Source organism: Agelaius phoeniceus, chromosome 16 (genome assembly GCF_051311805.1).
Source record: "Agelaius phoeniceus isolate bAgePho1 chromosome 16, bAgePho1.hap1, whole genome shotgun sequence".
NCBI classification, from domain to species: Eukaryota; Metazoa; Chordata; class Aves; order Passeriformes; family Icteridae; genus Agelaius; species Agelaius phoeniceus.
The window spans coordinates 2,939,179-2,955,985 of NC_135280.1; the positions used below are offsets into that span (position 1 = coordinate 2,939,179).

A 16,807-nucleotide genomic window follows, 5' to 3' on the forward strand; every position below is an offset into this window, starting at 1 on the left:
TCTCCCTCTGCTGTCATTTAACTCCTTCCTGACCCACCCAAACCCAGACAGGGGTGGGCTCTCCTCTCCTCTGCAGATGTGTCTGCACCTTTACAGCTCTTGGGGGGCCCAACCCTCAGCCTGGTCCTGCTTTCTCTCCTCCAAACCAAGTAAAGGCAGCAGGGAAGGGCAGGGCTGGGTATCCTGAGAGCAGTGAAGCTGCAGGTAGGAAATACTTCTGTACAGCTGGCCTGAGCTGTCCTCTCATCAATTAAAACAACCACAATTAGCATCTATTTATGGAAATGGTGCCTCAGCTTTGCCATTTCTGTGTGTGACAGAACATCACTCTCTCCCCTGGAAGCATTCAGCTCCATTAAAGTGGCTGTGGAGTGTGGGGATCTGCAGGAGGAGAGGAGATTGCTGCCTCTCCCTCTTCCCCAGCTCTTGGGTTATCTGCAAGGATTGGGGATTTGCAGCACGATCACACATCAGAAATGCAGTTTCACTAAGTCTACACTGTTCTCACACTGAGCTTGGAAATGCTGCAGTGCAGGCTCTGGAGGAGACAGTAATTACAAACAAACCTTATAGAAAATAGCTGGGAAAGAAAAATAATACTCAGGTGGTGGAAAAAAACTGAACTGCAATGAACTGAACCTGCAGCAAAATTCTCCCAGAGACAAGAGCTGAGAGAAATAGTGACCAAGTACCCAGAAAGTTCTCTGAAAGGAGTTTGATGTCCTTGAGTCAGAGCCCAGGTCCAAACCAGAACTACAACTGAGGCAAAAGTTAAGAACATTTTCTTGGGTCACTGTCTGAAAGGGACACAGACAAATCTGCAAACAGCTGCAGGGGCAAAGAACTGGAAAAGCCCTGAGAAGCCCTTATTTGTCTGTTTTCCATCCTAGGTCTGCTTTTTCCCCCCCCCTACCACCCCAGAATGTTTTCATTGACTCCAGTGTGGGAGCAGGGAGGGGAGGATGAGAGTCTGCACCCTTCTATGAGAGGCTGAGACAAGAAAATCTTTAATCCTGCCACAGCCCTTGGAACATTTACATCTCCCAGCCACAGGCATTGTGAAACTGGGAACTCTCAGTTCAAGCTAGTTCAAGGATGTTTTCCCTGGGGAAGGGTTTTGTTACCCTGTGGGGATTTCTGCCCAGATCTTTGCTCTTAGGGTAAGCAACCAAAGCTTTTCTTACAGAAAGAAGCTGCATCTTATACTCCTGGAAAAAGAAAAAGTGACAAATAAGAGCCCACAGGAACTAGGGCACAAAATTACTGCCCTAGAGATTAGGGTTAAAAGGCTGCAGATCTGCACTCAGTGATTGCAGATATCACCAAACACAAGTGCAAACTCAATTCCTTGAGTTTGGAGATTTTTTCTTTTCTCCCCCTCAAGAATGAGCTCCTGCACTGCAAGAGGGCAGCAACAGAACAGCAGGATGTTTGTCAAGGAAGTGTTAACATGCTAAAAGGATTCCAGCCCTCTGCAGTTGTGGCCTGACAAAATGAGAAAGGAAAGAGATTTGAGTGCAAATAAAACCAACAAGCATAGTTTTACATGATGCCAACATTTACCAGTTGGGGCTTGCCCAGTCTGCAAACCAGTCCTAGATTTGGGGGAGAGTCTTCACTGGTGGTTCTGAGAACAAAGACATGTTGACATCAGTAAATCTTCTAATCCCAGTGCATGATGTGTCAATGAGCAGCTTTAAATCAGAGGTGATTTTCTTGCTAATTACATTAGATTAACCTAAGGAAATGGAATCCCAGTCAAAGCAACAAAGTCAACCTTTACTCCACTGACTTTGCAGCTGCAGCTCCAATCTGAGCATTTGCTGTGGGACTTGGTTTCAATCAGCTCTGCCAGCACCTGCCAGCCTGGGAGAGAGCATTTGAGCAGGTTCCTGTTCCAATAAGCACCTGGGAGATGCCAGGGAAATGAGCAGAGCAGCCTGGGCACAGCTCTCAGGTCACTGCTGTGCTGTGCATGAAGCTCCAGCTCTTGCTGCCCCACCTGGGTGGGCAAGAAGGACTGAAATGGCTTTTTCCAGCTCTGAACCAACTACAGCTCCCAGTAAGGCTGCCATGGCATAAACTACCTTCTTCTGGGGTTTATTTTTCGATTTAATTTGTGTAAATAAAATTATTGATTCTTCCATATCATTACATATTGTCCCTGAAGTCAAAAAAGTGCATAATCATCCTTCCTTTCAGACAGTAATTTTTAGGAAGATTTTGAATTATTTTCTCATCTTTTCCCTGAAATTTTGATCCCTTACTAATCATGAACCAGCATTGAAGCTTTGAATTAATTTCAGTGTTTTCCCTATTAGAAGAGATGAGCAGAAAAAACTTACCATAAAATGGATGATAAAACCACCTTTCAAAGAACTGCTGCAAAAACCCTGTCCTTTATCTCTCTGCTGTGCACAGGGAAAGACATCTGGGATTAAATACCCTTGGAAACATTTCAGTATTTCTGATTCCTCTGTAAATGGAATCACAAAAACCTCACAAAATCTTTCACTAAGAGCAATGCCCTGTGCCTTTCCTTCCTCAGGGCAAGAATCCTGACACATTTGGACTTTGGGCTTTTGGGATCACTGGGGCCAGGTTTGTGCCCTTATCAGTGCCAGGGGATTTACAGCTGCACATCCAGGTCCCATTTCTGCACAGAGTTCATGGAAAATCAGAGAAATTTGGGTTTTTCCCCATCACAGATTTGAAAAAGGCTCTGCAGAAATGTCTATTTTCTCTTACAGGAATTTACTGCTGTTCCTCACAGTCACACCTTGCACAGTCCTGTCCTGTGCCAATGTCACCCTCAGGGTGGGATTTTGGGAGTGTCCTGTGCCAGTGTCACCCTCAGGCTCAGAGTGGGATTTTGGGGGTGCCCTGTGCCAATGTCCCCCTCATGGTGGCATTTTGGGGGTGTCCTGTGCCAGTGTCACCCTCAGGAGGGGATTTTGGGGTGTCCTGTGCCGATGTCACAGTGCCCGAGCTCTGAGGGGAGAGGCTGTGGAGCCTCCCTCCCTCACCGGCCATATTCCAGAGCAACCGTGTTCCGTGCTCTGGGACGGCCCTGAGCAGGGAGGCTGAACCCACGCCCCACAGTCCCTTCCAGCCTGACCCCTTCGGGATTTTGGGATTCTGGGACTGAGGGCAAGACCCACCCGGCGGGGACCCCGAGAGGGCGGAACCTCTGATTGCATCGCCGCTTCCGGAGGGGCTGCACAGGCGGAGGGACAGGTGAGGGCAGCTACTCTCCCACAGCCACTTCCGGTTGGCGTCACGGGGAGAGGAGTCCGGGCGGAAGCGACCCGGGCCCACTTCCGGCGGTGGCCATGGTGACGGCGGCGGCCAGGTGGGGACAGAGGGGACAGGGAGGGACGGGGGGGACACCCGGGAGGGGCCGGGGCGCTGCGGGGCTCAGGGGAGCGCGGGAGAGCTTGGGGGAAGGCGGCGCTGGAGCGCGCAGGGACGCCAGGCGCTCTCCGGGACAGAGTTCACCGCTGGTACCGACATTAAAAACCCAATTACAGATAAATTAAAAACCCAATTACAGATAAATCAGGGACAGCCGGCCGTCATGGTCTCACGGAGGTTTAGGTGGCTCTTGATTTGGTAAATGTCTGCAAAAGGCTTTGTCTGGAACAACAAATGTTTGAGTTTTCTGATCAGGCCGCCGTTGTTTCTGTCCCGAACACCAACGGAGGAATTCCGTGTGGGAGGGAGGGAGGGAGGAATTACACTTTGGAATTACACTTCGTACCTGAGTAAAAGGGGCAGGAAGATAAGAGAAAACGATTTCATAGAATCCTAGGCTGGCTCGGGTTGAAAGAACCTTAAATCCCCTCTCATTCCACCCCTGCCAGCACCTTCCACTAGACCAGGTGGGATTCCAGGTAATTCCTCAAGTCCAGGCTGGTTTCTGGGTGCTGCAAACAATTTTTTTCCCTTTTTGCTGCACCTTGGGTTGAAGAAGTCAGGCAGGATGCACTGAAGGACTGCAGAGATCCAGCAGAGGCTGATGCTTCAGGTAATGCCTGGCTGCCTTTGGGAATTCCAGCTTTCTTTGGGAATTCCAGCTGGGCTGTTCTCTCCTCCTGCTCCCTGTTTGCATGAGGAGCTCTGCCCAGTTGCTGCATTCCTCCTGAGCAGTTTTTACTGCTTTCAGCGTTTGAGCTCACTCTGTTTTCTCGGTGTGGGGGTTGAATTCCCCGTGCCCTGGAAAGGTCAGGGCTGTGTTCCCTGGGTTTGTTTTTAGAGGCAGCCCGGGCTGGGCTGGCATTGGACACTTGCTTGGATCGCTGCCAGTTCCACATTTAACTCGGGGCTGTCCTGAGGCAGCACCGAGGCAGCTCCAGCTCAGAGCCACTGTTGGTGAGCCCCTTCCTTTCTCAGGTAGGACCTTGTGCTTTCTTCAGACTAAAGCCCTCACTCAAGCCCACAGGGGCTGTGCTTTTTTCCTTAGGAAAACCAGTTTTTCCCCCCCTTCCTTTTATCCCTCAAGCCGTTGGGTTTGGGGTTGCAGCCTCCCAGCTGGTGCCACTTGTCACCTAAAGGACAATGTGATTCTGGGAGCCTGGAGCTGCACAATCAGCTTTATTCCCCCCTTGTCTGGGGAAGCTTCCAGGGGTTTGGTTCTTTGGGATCTGCTCTCATCTCTGCACCCTTGACCTTATTAATGAATAAGGTCATTAATCTTTGTTCTTTGAGAAACCACTGTCCTGGCTTTTATGGGAGAACACCCAGTTTTGTTTTAAAGGGAAAGTTCTGGGTTTATTTTTAATTGGATGATTGTAATTTATTCTATGGGAATAAATCACATTAATCCAATTAAAGTGGATAAATGTGATTTAAAAAGTTTCAAAAAAAGTCTCCTGTCACCTGTATCTGCTGACATTATCAGTGTTCTTATTTCTGCTCTCTGGTAACCTGCATGTTCCAATCCTGCCCTTTGGGATGGAGAATTGGGAATTGCAGGACTTGGGTTGCAGTTAATGAGCAGAGGCTTCTCCCAGGCTGAAACCCTGGTGTAATAAACATTACCTGTTAAAAACAGAGGGGTTTTTCAGCCTGAATACCCAAATTACTGAACAGAGGTGATGGTGGGGTCTCAGACCTTGGAGCAGGAGGCCTGGGATGGTGAATGCATCTCAGATGAGGGGTGGCCCCCACGTGTCCCCCACCCTCACCCCCATTTTCAGTGTGACACAGCTTTTCCTGCTCTGGGCTGCCTTTGGCTGCTTCAGTGTCACCTAAAGTTGGGGTTGTGATAGAAGCAGGTCAGGAAATCAAAGCAAAACTTGTTGCTGTGGGTCTGAAGTGCTACAGAAGTTTTTCTGTCCCAAATGATTTATTCAGCTGGGTTGTGCTCTCTCTCAAGTCTGACTGATCTGAGATTTTCTTTGTTTTGGGGTTTTTTTATAAGAGGCCATTTGAGCACCTTGGAAGAAGGCACTGCATCTGCATGCCCCTAAAAATATAATATAATATAATATAATATAATATAATATAATATAATATAATATAATATAATATAATATAATATAATATAATATAATATAATATAATATAATATAATATAACCAATATATTAATATATTTATATATTATTATAGATTAAATTATATGTTATATAAAATGATATATTATTTATATATAATATATAAATTATATAAAATATATATTAAATATATAATATACATAAATATATAGATAAAGATATATAAATTATATATTAAAATATAATTAAAATATATAGAGGGATTTACATCTCTGATTGGCAAATCCTTGTCTCTCTGGCTCCTCTCCTTCTCTTCCCCATCCCATCTTTCCCCTCCCCAGAGCTGTTACCTGTTGGCTCAGGCTCCAGCCTGGGAGCTGCCAGAGCAGCTGTTGCTCCTGCCTGGGTTCTTGGTTTGCTGCAGCCCTCAGGCAGAGATGGACAATCTGCCCAGTTCCTGTGTATAGCATGAGAAAAAGGAAAGAAATGCAATAAAAGATTAGAAATATTTGTCAGATCTCAGTGTGCTTTAGTTAGGAGAGGTGTCAGGAAAGGCCCCTCTTCTCAGTTACCTTTGCACCTGCATTTCACTGAAACCACAGCAGGGCCAGATTTTTCCAGTGCCTCATGAAGGAAGTGCCAGTGCAGCTGTCAGCTCCCACTTGGGAAATAATGAAAGGGCCTGAATGTGGGCTGGGGATTTTTTTTTTTTATTCCAGAATGTCCTGTAAGCCCAATGTCAGCACAGCACCTGCTGTCCCTGCCCACACTTTGTGCTGTGAATCTCAAGAGACCTTTGAGAGAGCAAAAAAAGGGGAATCATAGAGAAGGCAGCTGCTGAGCATGAACCAGTCAGGAGAACCTTTTCATCCAGCCTGAAAATCCAGTGGGCTTGTGTCAGAACATCTCTTTCACAGGAATTATTCCAGGGAAGATCCATTATCTTATGCCAAATGAACTGTCCCAGTCCCTGGCTGCAGACCAGTGCCAAACACACCCTGTGTGCACTCCCAGACTCGGGTGCAGGAATAAGATGCTGTGCAGTGCCTGAGCTGAATCCTCCTTTGGTGTTTCTGCTTTCCCACTCTGGGCACACTCCCTGTGCCTGGGCAGCTGCTGCTCTGGTGTCTCCCTGCATGATCCACACTGCATCCCACCAGGAAGGACTTGAGACACACAGGAGTCACTTTGGGAATGGGAAGCTCCAAAGGACCCCAAGAAGATTTGTGTTCTACCTTGGTGGTTTTGTTTTTTGACCTTGCCAGGTTTATTTAGAGCTGTCTTTATGTGTTACTTTATTGTGTTCCAGCTGTAACCCCAGAAATAGTTATTTTATTCAGTTCACTACTATTTCAGCAAGCTGTTCACTGAGCAGCTATTTGAGGAATTCTCTCCAAGCCCCTGATGGGTATCTGGAAGAGCCTGACATTTTCCACATTAGCTCTGTTCCATGGCATGCAGAGCCTCTGCCATCCCCTCAGTGACACTGAATTCTGCCTTAGCATTGTAGTTACCTCTTGTTTTCTGCTTCTCATGCTCTCCTTGTGTTTGAAGGAGCACAAGTTGTGTGCCCAGAATTTCCCAGTATCTTCCCAGTAAAGGCCTGTCTTGCAGTTCAGACTGCAAGAGTTCAAGCTCTGCCTGCATGAGAAAGAAGAAGGGAAGGGAAAATACCCTGATGTTTCATTGTGACTTCATGTGTGACCCAGAAGATTTCAGGCAGGGGTTGTAATTAACTGTACTCTTACACCAAGCTTTGATAAAAGCTCAGGGATATACAGAGGGAAAATTAGTGGCCTTTTCACAGGAGTCCCACTTGCTCTTTGGCCCTTAGTAAGCTGTCACATAAACTCTCTTGAAGGAATGGCTTAGCAAGGAGATTAGGGCTATGCCTTGGTATCAGAATCCAATCCCAGGATGAGATTTCAGTGTGTTAAGCAAATTACTGGCTCAGAGAGAAAACCTGGAGCCTCCAAAAGACAGACTGGCTTATATCCACCTGGGATAACACACAGTAACTGATCTCTGGCTTGTAGATACTCTGGTACTGGCTGTTCTAGAGAAATCTGAACAGTTTTATACAATCAGAAGAACGTGGAGAAATATTCCAGCCCTGAGGAACTTCCACACAAGAGGGTGAATTTAGGGCAAAACATGGGAACAGCATCCCTGAACCCACGTTTGTGATGGGACAGCTGACAGGATGCAATGCCAAGTGTCCTGCTGGGATGTTCACTTCATTACTGTTTCAGTGCCTAAAATTGGGTACTGATGTGAACTTTCCAAAACCTAAATGAAGGGATGAGAAAACCTGCTGAAGACACAGAGATACCTTGGTGGTTTATTGGTGGTCTAAGGCAGAGTTAAGAAGAATAATTTGAAAGCAGTTTTCAGGCCTTTGCTCATTTTCCTCATGGTGAAATGCTCTCTTTCCTCTCACCCTGTGGCTCTAGGAAGACAGCTGAGAAAGGGAAGCTGATGGATTTCACCAGCACTGTCATCATCCCGCTGCTCTTCGGCAGCCTGGGCATCTTCGCGCTGTTCCGGCTGCTGCAGTGGGTGCGGATGCGAACCTACCTGCAGGAGGCTGTGGTGGTGATCACAGGGGCCACCTCTGGCCTGGGGAAAGGTATGGACACACACAGCCCACCAAGGGCAGCACAGGCAGGGGGCTGTGGCAGGAGCAAAGCAGGAATGAGCTGAAAGTTCCTGCTGATCTGAGTTTGAGACATGCAGCTCCCACCTGAGTCAACCACTTGGTTTCAATCAACTCTGCCAGCACCTGCCAGCCTGGTAGAGACCATTCCTGTTCCAATAAGCACCTGGGAGATGCCAGGGAAATGAGCAGAGCAGCCTGGGCACAGCTCTCAGGTCACTGCTGTGCTGTGCATGAAGCTCCAGCTCTTGCTGCCCCATCTGGGTGGGCAAGAAGGACTGAAATGGCTTTTTCCAGCTCTGAACCAACCACAGCTCCCAGTAAGGCTGCCATGACATAAACTACCTTCTTCTGGGGTTTATTTTTCGATTTAATTTGTGTAAATAAAATTATTGATTCTTTCATTTCATTACATATTGTCCCTGAAGTCAAAAAAGTGCATGATCATTCTTCCTTTCAGACAGTAATTTTGATTGATTCTTCTTGTAGATGTATATGCAAGGAAGTCTCAACATTTGGTACAAAAAATTTAAATCACCTTGTATAAACTGGAGCTCATCAAACAAGGAATTAGATGCTGTTCTTGTGCTGTCAGGGGTCTTTTCCCTAAATCCTGAAAAAGCCAGGAAGCCAAATTGTTTCTTTAAAACCTCCCAGAAATTGTGTTCTGCCTTCACATAATTCCAGCTGCTCTGCAAAACTTTCCACTCCTTTTCTTTGTCCCTCACCCTCAAGTTAGGTACCTGTCATGGTACAAATCCATCCACTCTAAAGTCAAACTCTTGGCATTATTAACACCAGGGAGTATTTTTTTCCAAAGGAAACTTATGTTTTGCTTCAGTGGCTACATTCTCTAATTCTGCTTTCTATAATTGCTTTAAAAGCTGCTTGAAGAGAAGACAAGGTGCTCTCTGCTATCAAGGCCTCTCATTAGGATGAGTACATTTCTAGAACAAATAGAGCTTTAATTGATGCTGCCTTTGCATGTGAGTTTGTCCCTAAGGACAGGGGTGTTCAGGAACTGGCCAAAGGAGATGAACTGGTTCTGTCTGCCTGCCTCAACCAAAGAGTGGGAGTGGTAAAGGATCTTGTACTTCTCATCAAGAAGAGAGGAAATTAGTATTCCAGGAGAGACCTTCCAGCTGGAGCTGTCTGTGCTGTGGGGTGTAGAGATTTCCACCACTGTACTGTAAAGTTTCCTCCCTTTTTGACTCATTTGCAAGATCTTCTACAACTCCCCTTACTCCTAGTTATTAATACACCAGACCACCTCTAATTACTGTGTGTTCACTGCCATCCACTGTCACCCCTTGTGCAAACAAGCAGTTTGTCCCTCTGGCTCCCAGAGGGGACAGGAACATGCAATTAGGAGGACAATGGCCTGGCATCCCTTCTCCAGGCTTTTCCCCATGAGGAGAATCACCTTGATGAAGGCATTAAAGCCCAGGCTCCCAGAACCTCTGGAGGTGTTCATTAAAACTGAAACTCCTAAGATTTGTGTTAGATGACACACACAGGGTAAATGTGGTCAAAAACAAAGAGGCAAATGTGACCAGCTGAGGGGGAGGATGTGTGAAGAGCACAGTGAGTGTCTGACCAGCACAGAATGTTGTGAGCACAGCAGCTGCCTCATGTGTCTGTCACAGTCCCAGGAGAGTGGGAGTGGCTGTGTCCTCTCTGTCAGTCAGCCTGGCCACCACACAGCAGCAATAAAGCCACCTGCAATAAAGACCCTGCAGCAAACAGCACTTTGAGCTGTCCCCAGGGCTGATGTGGATCTGTCCTTTGGCTGATATTCACATGCCCACTTTTCTCTCTTCTTGCTTCTCCACAGAATGTGCCAAAGCTTTCCATGCAGCTGGCTCCAGGCTGGTGCTGTGTGGCAGAGACAGTGAGAAGCTGAAGGGGCTGGTGCAGGAGCTTTGTGCTGTCAAGAATCACCGCAAGAACGTGAGTGTGGCACCAGGACAGGCCCTGGGCTCACCTGGCCTGGATTTCTGCTTGGGCTCTCACAGGAGTTACAGAATTGCCTGTGGGCTGTTCTCTTGAGCAATAGCTGTGGTTAGGGATGGATGCTGATACAGGAGTACACTGAGCTGGCAGGTCATTCCTTGTAAAAACCCCTAAAAGAAGCCAGCTTGGCTAGAAATGGAAGTGAAAGCAACGAGGGCAGAGTGTCCAGACCTCTTACACCTGCACCTCATACACCAAATCTAGAAAAGTGACTTCATTTCTGTTTTTATTTTTTATGCCTATGCCTGCTGACTGTGGCTAAGAAAGGTACTGCTGGGTCCTGCAGAAAACACATGGGTTAGGTTTTGCCTTTTTCAGATGCATTTCCTTTAATAAGACAACAGGAAACTTTAGTACTTGAGGAAGATCTCCCTTGTCCCTTTGCTAGGCTCAGGGATAAGGAACAGGGTACAGGAGCACAACCTGCTTGTGCCATGAATTCCCCCCGTGGAACAGGGTCTGGATGGCCCTGCTCCTGTGCTTCCAGAGCTGGGGGATCCCAGAGCTGGCACACCCAGCACTGAACTGGATTTTGCTAACTCGAGTTTCTTCACAGCCACACGAGCCTCACACCGTGGTGTTTGACCTCTCAGACACCAAGGCCGTGGTGAATGCAGCTGAGGAGATCCTCAAGGCCTTGGGTCATGTGGACATCCTGATCAACAACGCTGGCATCAGCTTCAGAGGCACCATCGTGGACACAGGGCTGCATGTGGATAAAAAAGTGATGGAAACAAATTACTTTGGACCTGTAGCCCTCACCAAAGGTACCTGTGACCCAGAGGATTTGGCTGATGCCTCTGCAGACCACCAGAGCTGAGCACAGCTTTGCTTGTGATGTCATTGTGGCTGGTACAGCACAGGCTGAAGGGAGGTTTGGGGTTCTGGGCAGGCCTGAGGGCATGACTGTGTGGGAAATGCCCCAGTGGAGATGATCCCTGGTTCCAGTGGAGATGATCCCTGGTTCCATCTCCTGATTTCAGCCTGGCAGGGGCTTGGGAAGAGGTCCAGTTATCCTGTCTGCCCTGACAGAATGTGGTGGGGGGTTCCAGTGGAGCTGCAGCTTTCCTGGGAAGCTTTGGTCACACAGAAAGATCAGCCTGGAGCGTGTCAGCTGCAGGAAATGGGAAGGTGTTCTGGTGGCAAGAAAAGCAAATCCTGCTGCCCACTGTGTGGGAGATCAGAGCCACCACAGCAGCCCTTGTGCAGCCTCTGGCACAAGGAATCTCCTCACAGGTGACCCTCCCAGGCAGACACAGCTTCAGTCAGAGGCACCCCAAGCACTGTCCCAACCCCTGCACTGAAGAGGGATCTTGTAATTCCCTTCAGCATCTCTGAGTGCTCTGAAAGCTTTGATTCTTGACAGCAGCAATGGCAGGAGTGTTGTCTGAATGGGTCTTTTCTGTCCTTTGCTAGCACTTCTCCCCTCCATGATCAAGAGGAGACAAGGCCACATTGTGGCCATCAGCAGTGTGCAAGGCAAAATAAGCATTCCTTTCAGATCTGCATGTAAGTACCTCCACAGAAGATGGGAAAGACATATTTGGGGCACCAGGCTGAATAAATACTTGGCTCCTGCTTCCACATTTAGCTCTCCATGGAATTGGCTGTGTGCAGGGAAGGCAGAGCTGTGCATCACCCTCAGAGGGGTTGCAAACCACTGACAGCACTCTTAAATACAAAATCTTAGCCCTGTCCTAAAGTTATTAAGGGATGGAGAATATGTTTTGAAAACAGCTTGATTGTCCTATCTTGAGAGTCATTATAATTCCATAATTTTATGCTATTTTGTCCTTGTCATTTGTCTGCATTATCTCCTCTAAGAAAGCAGGAATTTTTGGTTTTAATAAATTATGAAGTGCTGTGGTACAAACAATGCCAGAACAAAAGCCTAAACAATCTTGATCCAGCAAACTCTTCACGCTAAATCAGTTATGACAAGAAATATTGGTGGGATTACTGAAAAAAAAAAGCCCTTTTAAAAGATGGATGAACTAAGATGAGAGCAGACACACAAACATCTGTAAATCACTGAAAGTGAACACCAGAAGTAGAGTAGTGATGGCATGCAGTGGGTCAGGAATGATGCTGAGGGGGGGAGAGCCTGGAATGTCTGAGCCATGGGGTTTTGCAGGTGGTGTGGGTCCAGCTGCAGAAAGTGTGTTCTGAGGAGCTCCCAGGCTGCTTCCCAGGGACCAGAGCCTGTGGATGTGGCAGCAGGAGCTCAGCCCTTGCCTGGATCACTGCAGGGCCCTCAGCCCTTGCTGAGCTGGCTCTGGTGCTGCTGGTGTGGTGGGGGCAGCCACAGGCAGTGACCAAGCACAAGGAGTCACTCAGCCATCATTTCCTGGGGGAAAATCCTGCCCTAGGCCACGCTTCCCTGCTGTGCCTGCCTGTGTCATCTGCTCTTCCTTTGTGCAGCCAAGCCCTGAACCTGCTCTGCAAGTCCCTGGTGCTCAGCACGTGCAGGGCAGAGGCTTTGGGTCTCCTTTATCAGGACTGGGAGGCAGCTTGGGCTCACTCTGGAGTGCTCTGGCAGGGCTGTGATATTAAGCTCAGGATCCCAGCCAGTTTTGAACTTGAGTTTACATTTTGTCTTCCTAAATTGCCTCTGACTCTCACTACCTGTTGCTGCCATTCACTAAACAAAAACAAAGGCAGAGGCTGGAGAGCAGCTCTTGCTGAGGAGTGGCTGCATTGTAGTGAAAATCTCATTCAGAAAATGAAAATTCCTCCAGCCTGCTCCTCTCCTTGGTGCACAGTCCTTGTCCTGTTTTCCAGATGCTGCCTCTAAGCACGCTACCCAGGCCTTCTTTGACTGTCTGCGAGCAGAGGTGGAGCAGTATGACATTGAAGTGACAGTTGTGAGCCCTGGCTACATCCAGACCAACCTGTCCCTCAACGCTGTCACGGCGGATGGATCTCGCTATGGAGGTGAGATACCCCTCACTGCCCTTTCTAAAGCATCTCCATGTCATCATAAGGTGTGTTTGCAACACATGGCCTCTGGTGGGGCCACAGGTTAGCCCTGAAGGATCAAAAACCACCTCTGGATGTAGGGTAGGAACAGCAAGCCCCAAAATTGAACCTTTCCAGACAGCAGCTATTGCCTTCAGGGCCAGCCATGAGCAACAGCTGCCTGTGCTCCCATACCCAGCTGGAGTGAGAGCCAGAGCAAGCAGCCACGTGCAGTTAGAGCACTCCTAGGAAAGGTGCTCAGTGGGGTTTACCTGCTGCTGCTGCTGCTCACTCAGCTTTCCCTTGGCAGTTATGGACAAGACCACGGCCGAGGGACAGACGGCGGCCGAGGTGGCTCAGGTGGTTCTCAATGCAGTGGGACAGAAGAAGAAGGAAGTGCTTGTGGCTGGCCTGACCCCCTGCCTGGCTGTCTACCTGAGGAACCTCTGCCCCAGGCTGTTCTTCACCTTAATGGCATCTAGAGCAAAAAAGGAGAGAAAAGCAAAGGGCTCTTAGAGCTCAGCTGGCCTGAGCAGGGAGAGGCTGAGCCCCTGCAGTCGGCTGGGACATCACTGGAGGTGCTCCTGCAGGAAAACCCTTCCTCAAAAAGCTGTTTACCATTGCATGGAGACTGGGAAGTGGTTTCCCCCACACTGCTGGAAGACAGCACCTAAACCTCAGCTGGAGAAGGAAGGTGCTTGGACAATGGGGGAGAGCTGAGGTGCAGGGGAGGGCTCAGGGGAACACTGCAGCTGGGGAGGCCCTGGCTGGGAGACTCCTCACCTCACTGCAGGCATGCTCAGCTTTACTGGCCTGCTACAAATAAAACCCACCTGTTCTGCCTTCACACGAGCAGCCCTTGGCTGTCCCCACCCCTGTGAAATACAGTCCTCAGCTGGGAGCTCTCGTGATCAGTGTCTCATTCCCACTCCTTCCAGTCTGATCCAGGACATGCTGCTTGCAGTGGGAAACTTCACAGCCTCTTCCTGTTAACGTGCCAAGTCAGCTGATAAATTAAGCTCAGTCCAGTGCCACTTTTAAAGAAGTAACTGATGTACAATTTGGGTGTATTTGGCATCATTTTACCTGTCTGAATCATGCCCTGCTGATGGACTGGGACAGTTCATTCTGCAGTGACAGCTCTGTGGATCCCAGCCCAAGGAATGCAGGGAAGCACTGAACAGGTAGAACAGCACAGCAAGGCAGCTGCTGCCAGGACACACTGCACAGGTGACAGCAGCACACCTGGGCCACCTGCAGCACAGAGCAGGTGTGATCCTGTGGATGCCAGGCACTCTCTGGCACTAGAGAAGAATCCATGTGTGTAAAGTGCAGAGTGTAGCAGACAGACCCTTTGTTCTCATCTGCTTTAAAGCAATCACGGATGTTAATTAGGATCACATCCAGTGGGGAATGATACCTGCCTGTTCAAGTATCACTTCAGGGAGCCTGACAGCCTGAAGGGTGCTGTGTTCCATTCCTCAGCCCTTCTCCTCATGTGAGGGATACCAGCACCATTAGGAAAAAGGAATTGCTGCACAGATAGAGGACAGAAATAATCTTAAAATTGAAATAAACTCTACTAGTAGGAACCAAGGTTCAGACCTCTCCTGCCCCTCCATGCACTTGCCAGCATTTTCCATGTGTCCTGCCTGGGAGTGCACATCTGATGACAAATAAATTACATTGCTATGAAATGAATCCCTTGGTCTACTCCAGCTCCTCACAGCACATAAGACGAAGGGAAAGCAGGAGGGTTTTGTTTTTCCTTACACCCCTGCAAGGTGCTATTGTACCAGTAGTAGCTGCAGAACAACATGCTTTATCCCAGCCCTCTTTACGGACCTGTTAGCTTGCACAGTGTGAATCCAGACAGAGGATTAGTCACACAAACTCTGATATGGGTGTGCAGGCTCAGCAGGACCTTCTGCTTCCAAAAGCCTCTTCTTAACCACTACAGATTTATAAACGACCTCTGAGAACCAGGATGTGTTTAATGGTGACCATGCTGCTGCTCTGTCAGGACATCCATCCTCTGCCACCTTCCCTGTGTCACAGAAAGGCCTGGGCTTGGACTGACAAGGTGAAGCTTTCAGGTGTAGACACCTTTTTTCCTGTTAAGAGAGGAAAGCAAGGCATTACCTTCTGTGCCTCTCCACAAGGGGAGTGTTGGTGTTAGTTGTGCTTTTCCTTTTGTGTTTCCCATGCTCAGCTCCTCGGTTCCTTGGTGAAATGCAGTGCTCCTGCCAGGCTTGTTCAGCTGCTCCATGTTCTGGTGTTCCAGGTCGTGGCTACCCAGGAAGGACCAAGGGGCTGCTTTGCATTTCTGTGTTCCCATCCAGGGCACTGAGGGTGAAACACATCAGGCCTGAGGGGAAAATGAAGTGTGGGGAGTTCCTGGAGTTCCTGTGGGAGCTACAGCTCTGAGGCAGAGGTTGCTGAGACTGCAGCCATTCCCTTTGGAGGTAAATTCCCTCTCTGTGATGAGGGGAATGCTGCACATTCCAGAGCACGTCCACAACGGGCAGGGGGGGCAGCAAAGTGTGGGGGTTCTGAAGGGAGGTTTGTCCCCAGCCACTGATGATTCCACTGAGCTACTGGCACTGGGGACTGCAGATACAGCATCACTCCATATGGATGGGAATTTCTGGAAGTTGTTTTACCCTTTCACCATGTACAAAAATACCTCTCAAGACCCCTCTCATTCTCCCAGGTCACCTTGCACAGTTACAGCCCTGACTGACTAACAACCAGAATGTTAAAAAGCATTTTAGTTACGTTATCACTGAGATTCCTTGGAAAACAAACTCCCCTGCCCCTCCACCTCAGAATGGAGTAACAGCTGTGTTTTTCAATCAGACCTAGCCATTGTGACAGCTAAGCTGACTTTTCACCTTTCCTCCTGTAATAAGAGACCCCAGGAAACTTGCTAATTTTTAACTCAAGTCTCTGATGCCAGCCATGCATTTAAGGAACCTGCCATAGTGATCATTCCAGACCAGGGGAAGCTTAACACAAAAAAGCACCAGGACCCCAGAGGTCTGATGCAGGAAAGGAACTAACAGTTCTGAGAATTCTGCATTGAGGAAAAAAAGATCAGGAACACCTTTGGTGTGGCCAGCACAAAGGTATTTCAGGGCCTTCTGTAGCAATAGGCAGCAGTAGCTGTGGCAGATGTGCCACTGGCTTCAAATCCATCCAGCAGGACTCTGGAAACACGTCAGGGTGGGAGGGCAGCCTGCCCAGCCTGGCCTGACCACTGAGAGATGAAGTGGTTGCGTTTCTTTGCCTCCTCTCTGCCAAGACAACTGTACATTGTTGCTATAAATAGACGCTCTGGATCCCAGCTTCTTTTAACCTTGGAGGGAGAGAGCTCAGCACTGTACAAAGGGCTGCTGCCACCCAGAAATGTCTCAGTGCCACTGGAGCTCCTCCAGCCCCGTCAGGCACAGCTGCCTGTGCTGGTGCTCAGGGCTGGGACACCCAGCAATCCCAGTCTGCCCAGCACACACACAAAATGTGTGTCCTGCTCACAGAAAAACTGCCCCAGCAGAGCAGCACAGGTCAGAACCGTGCTCAGAACAGCCCATGGAGGTGAGGACAGGGAGACCTTGGTGCCTGCTGTGGCAGTTTGGAGAGATAAAGACAGAAAGGCAGAATTTGGGGCCTGACCCCTGTCAAGG

At 48.7% G+C, this 16,807-nt stretch overlaps 1 protein-coding gene and 1 long non-coding RNA gene across 5 annotated transcripts; one reads left to right on the forward strand and one right to left on the reverse strand.

Annotated features, from left to right (window-relative positions):
* Window positions 1-3,281: 3,281 nt before the first annotated feature.
* DHRS7B (dehydrogenase/reductase 7B) lies at window positions 3,282-14,184 on the forward strand. Of its 4 annotated transcripts, XM_054644027.2 has the most exons (8): window positions 3,332-3,352; window positions 3,971-4,027; window positions 7,951-8,126; window positions 9,988-10,103; window positions 10,723-10,933; window positions 11,583-11,675; window positions 12,948-13,100; window positions 13,435-14,184. In XM_054644027.2, the coding sequence occupies exons 3-8, from the start codon at window positions 7,976-7,978 to the stop codon at window positions 13,638-13,640; spliced, it is 930 nt and encodes a 309-aa protein (XP_054500002.1). In that variant the 5' UTR covers window positions 3,332-3,352; window positions 3,971-4,027; window positions 7,951-7,975; the 3' UTR covers window positions 13,641-14,184. The 4 variants fall into 4 exon arrangements, with proteins under 4 accessions (XP_054500000.1, XP_077043307.1, XP_054500002.1 ...); XM_054644025.2 differs by lacking the exon at window positions 3,971-4,027 and having other exon boundaries at window positions 3,282-3,352; XM_077187192.1 differs by lacking the exon at window positions 3,971-4,027 and having other exon boundaries at window positions 3,305-3,352; window positions 7,955-8,126.
* Window positions 5,313-6,407, reverse strand: LOC143695386 (uncharacterized). The gene is made up of 2 exons (XR_013184523.1): window positions 5,848-6,407; window positions 5,313-5,467 (listed from the first exon to the last, which is right to left on the reverse strand). It is a non-coding gene; the product is annotated as an uncharacterized LOC143695386 (long non-coding RNA).
* Window positions 14,185-16,807: the final 2,623 nt, after the last annotated feature.

Coding starts and splice junctions, on each gene's coding strand:
- DHRS7B (XM_054644025.2), top strand. CDS start 3,333: ATGGTGACGGCGGCGGCCAG. Junction 8,127..9,987: donor CACCTCTGGCCTGGGGAAAG/GTATGGACACAC, acceptor GCTTCTCCACAG/AATGTGCCAAAGCTTTCCAT. Junction 11,676..12,947: donor CATTCCTTTCAGATCTGCAT/GTAAGTACCTCC, acceptor CCTGTTTTCCAG/ATGCTGCCTCTAAGCACGCT.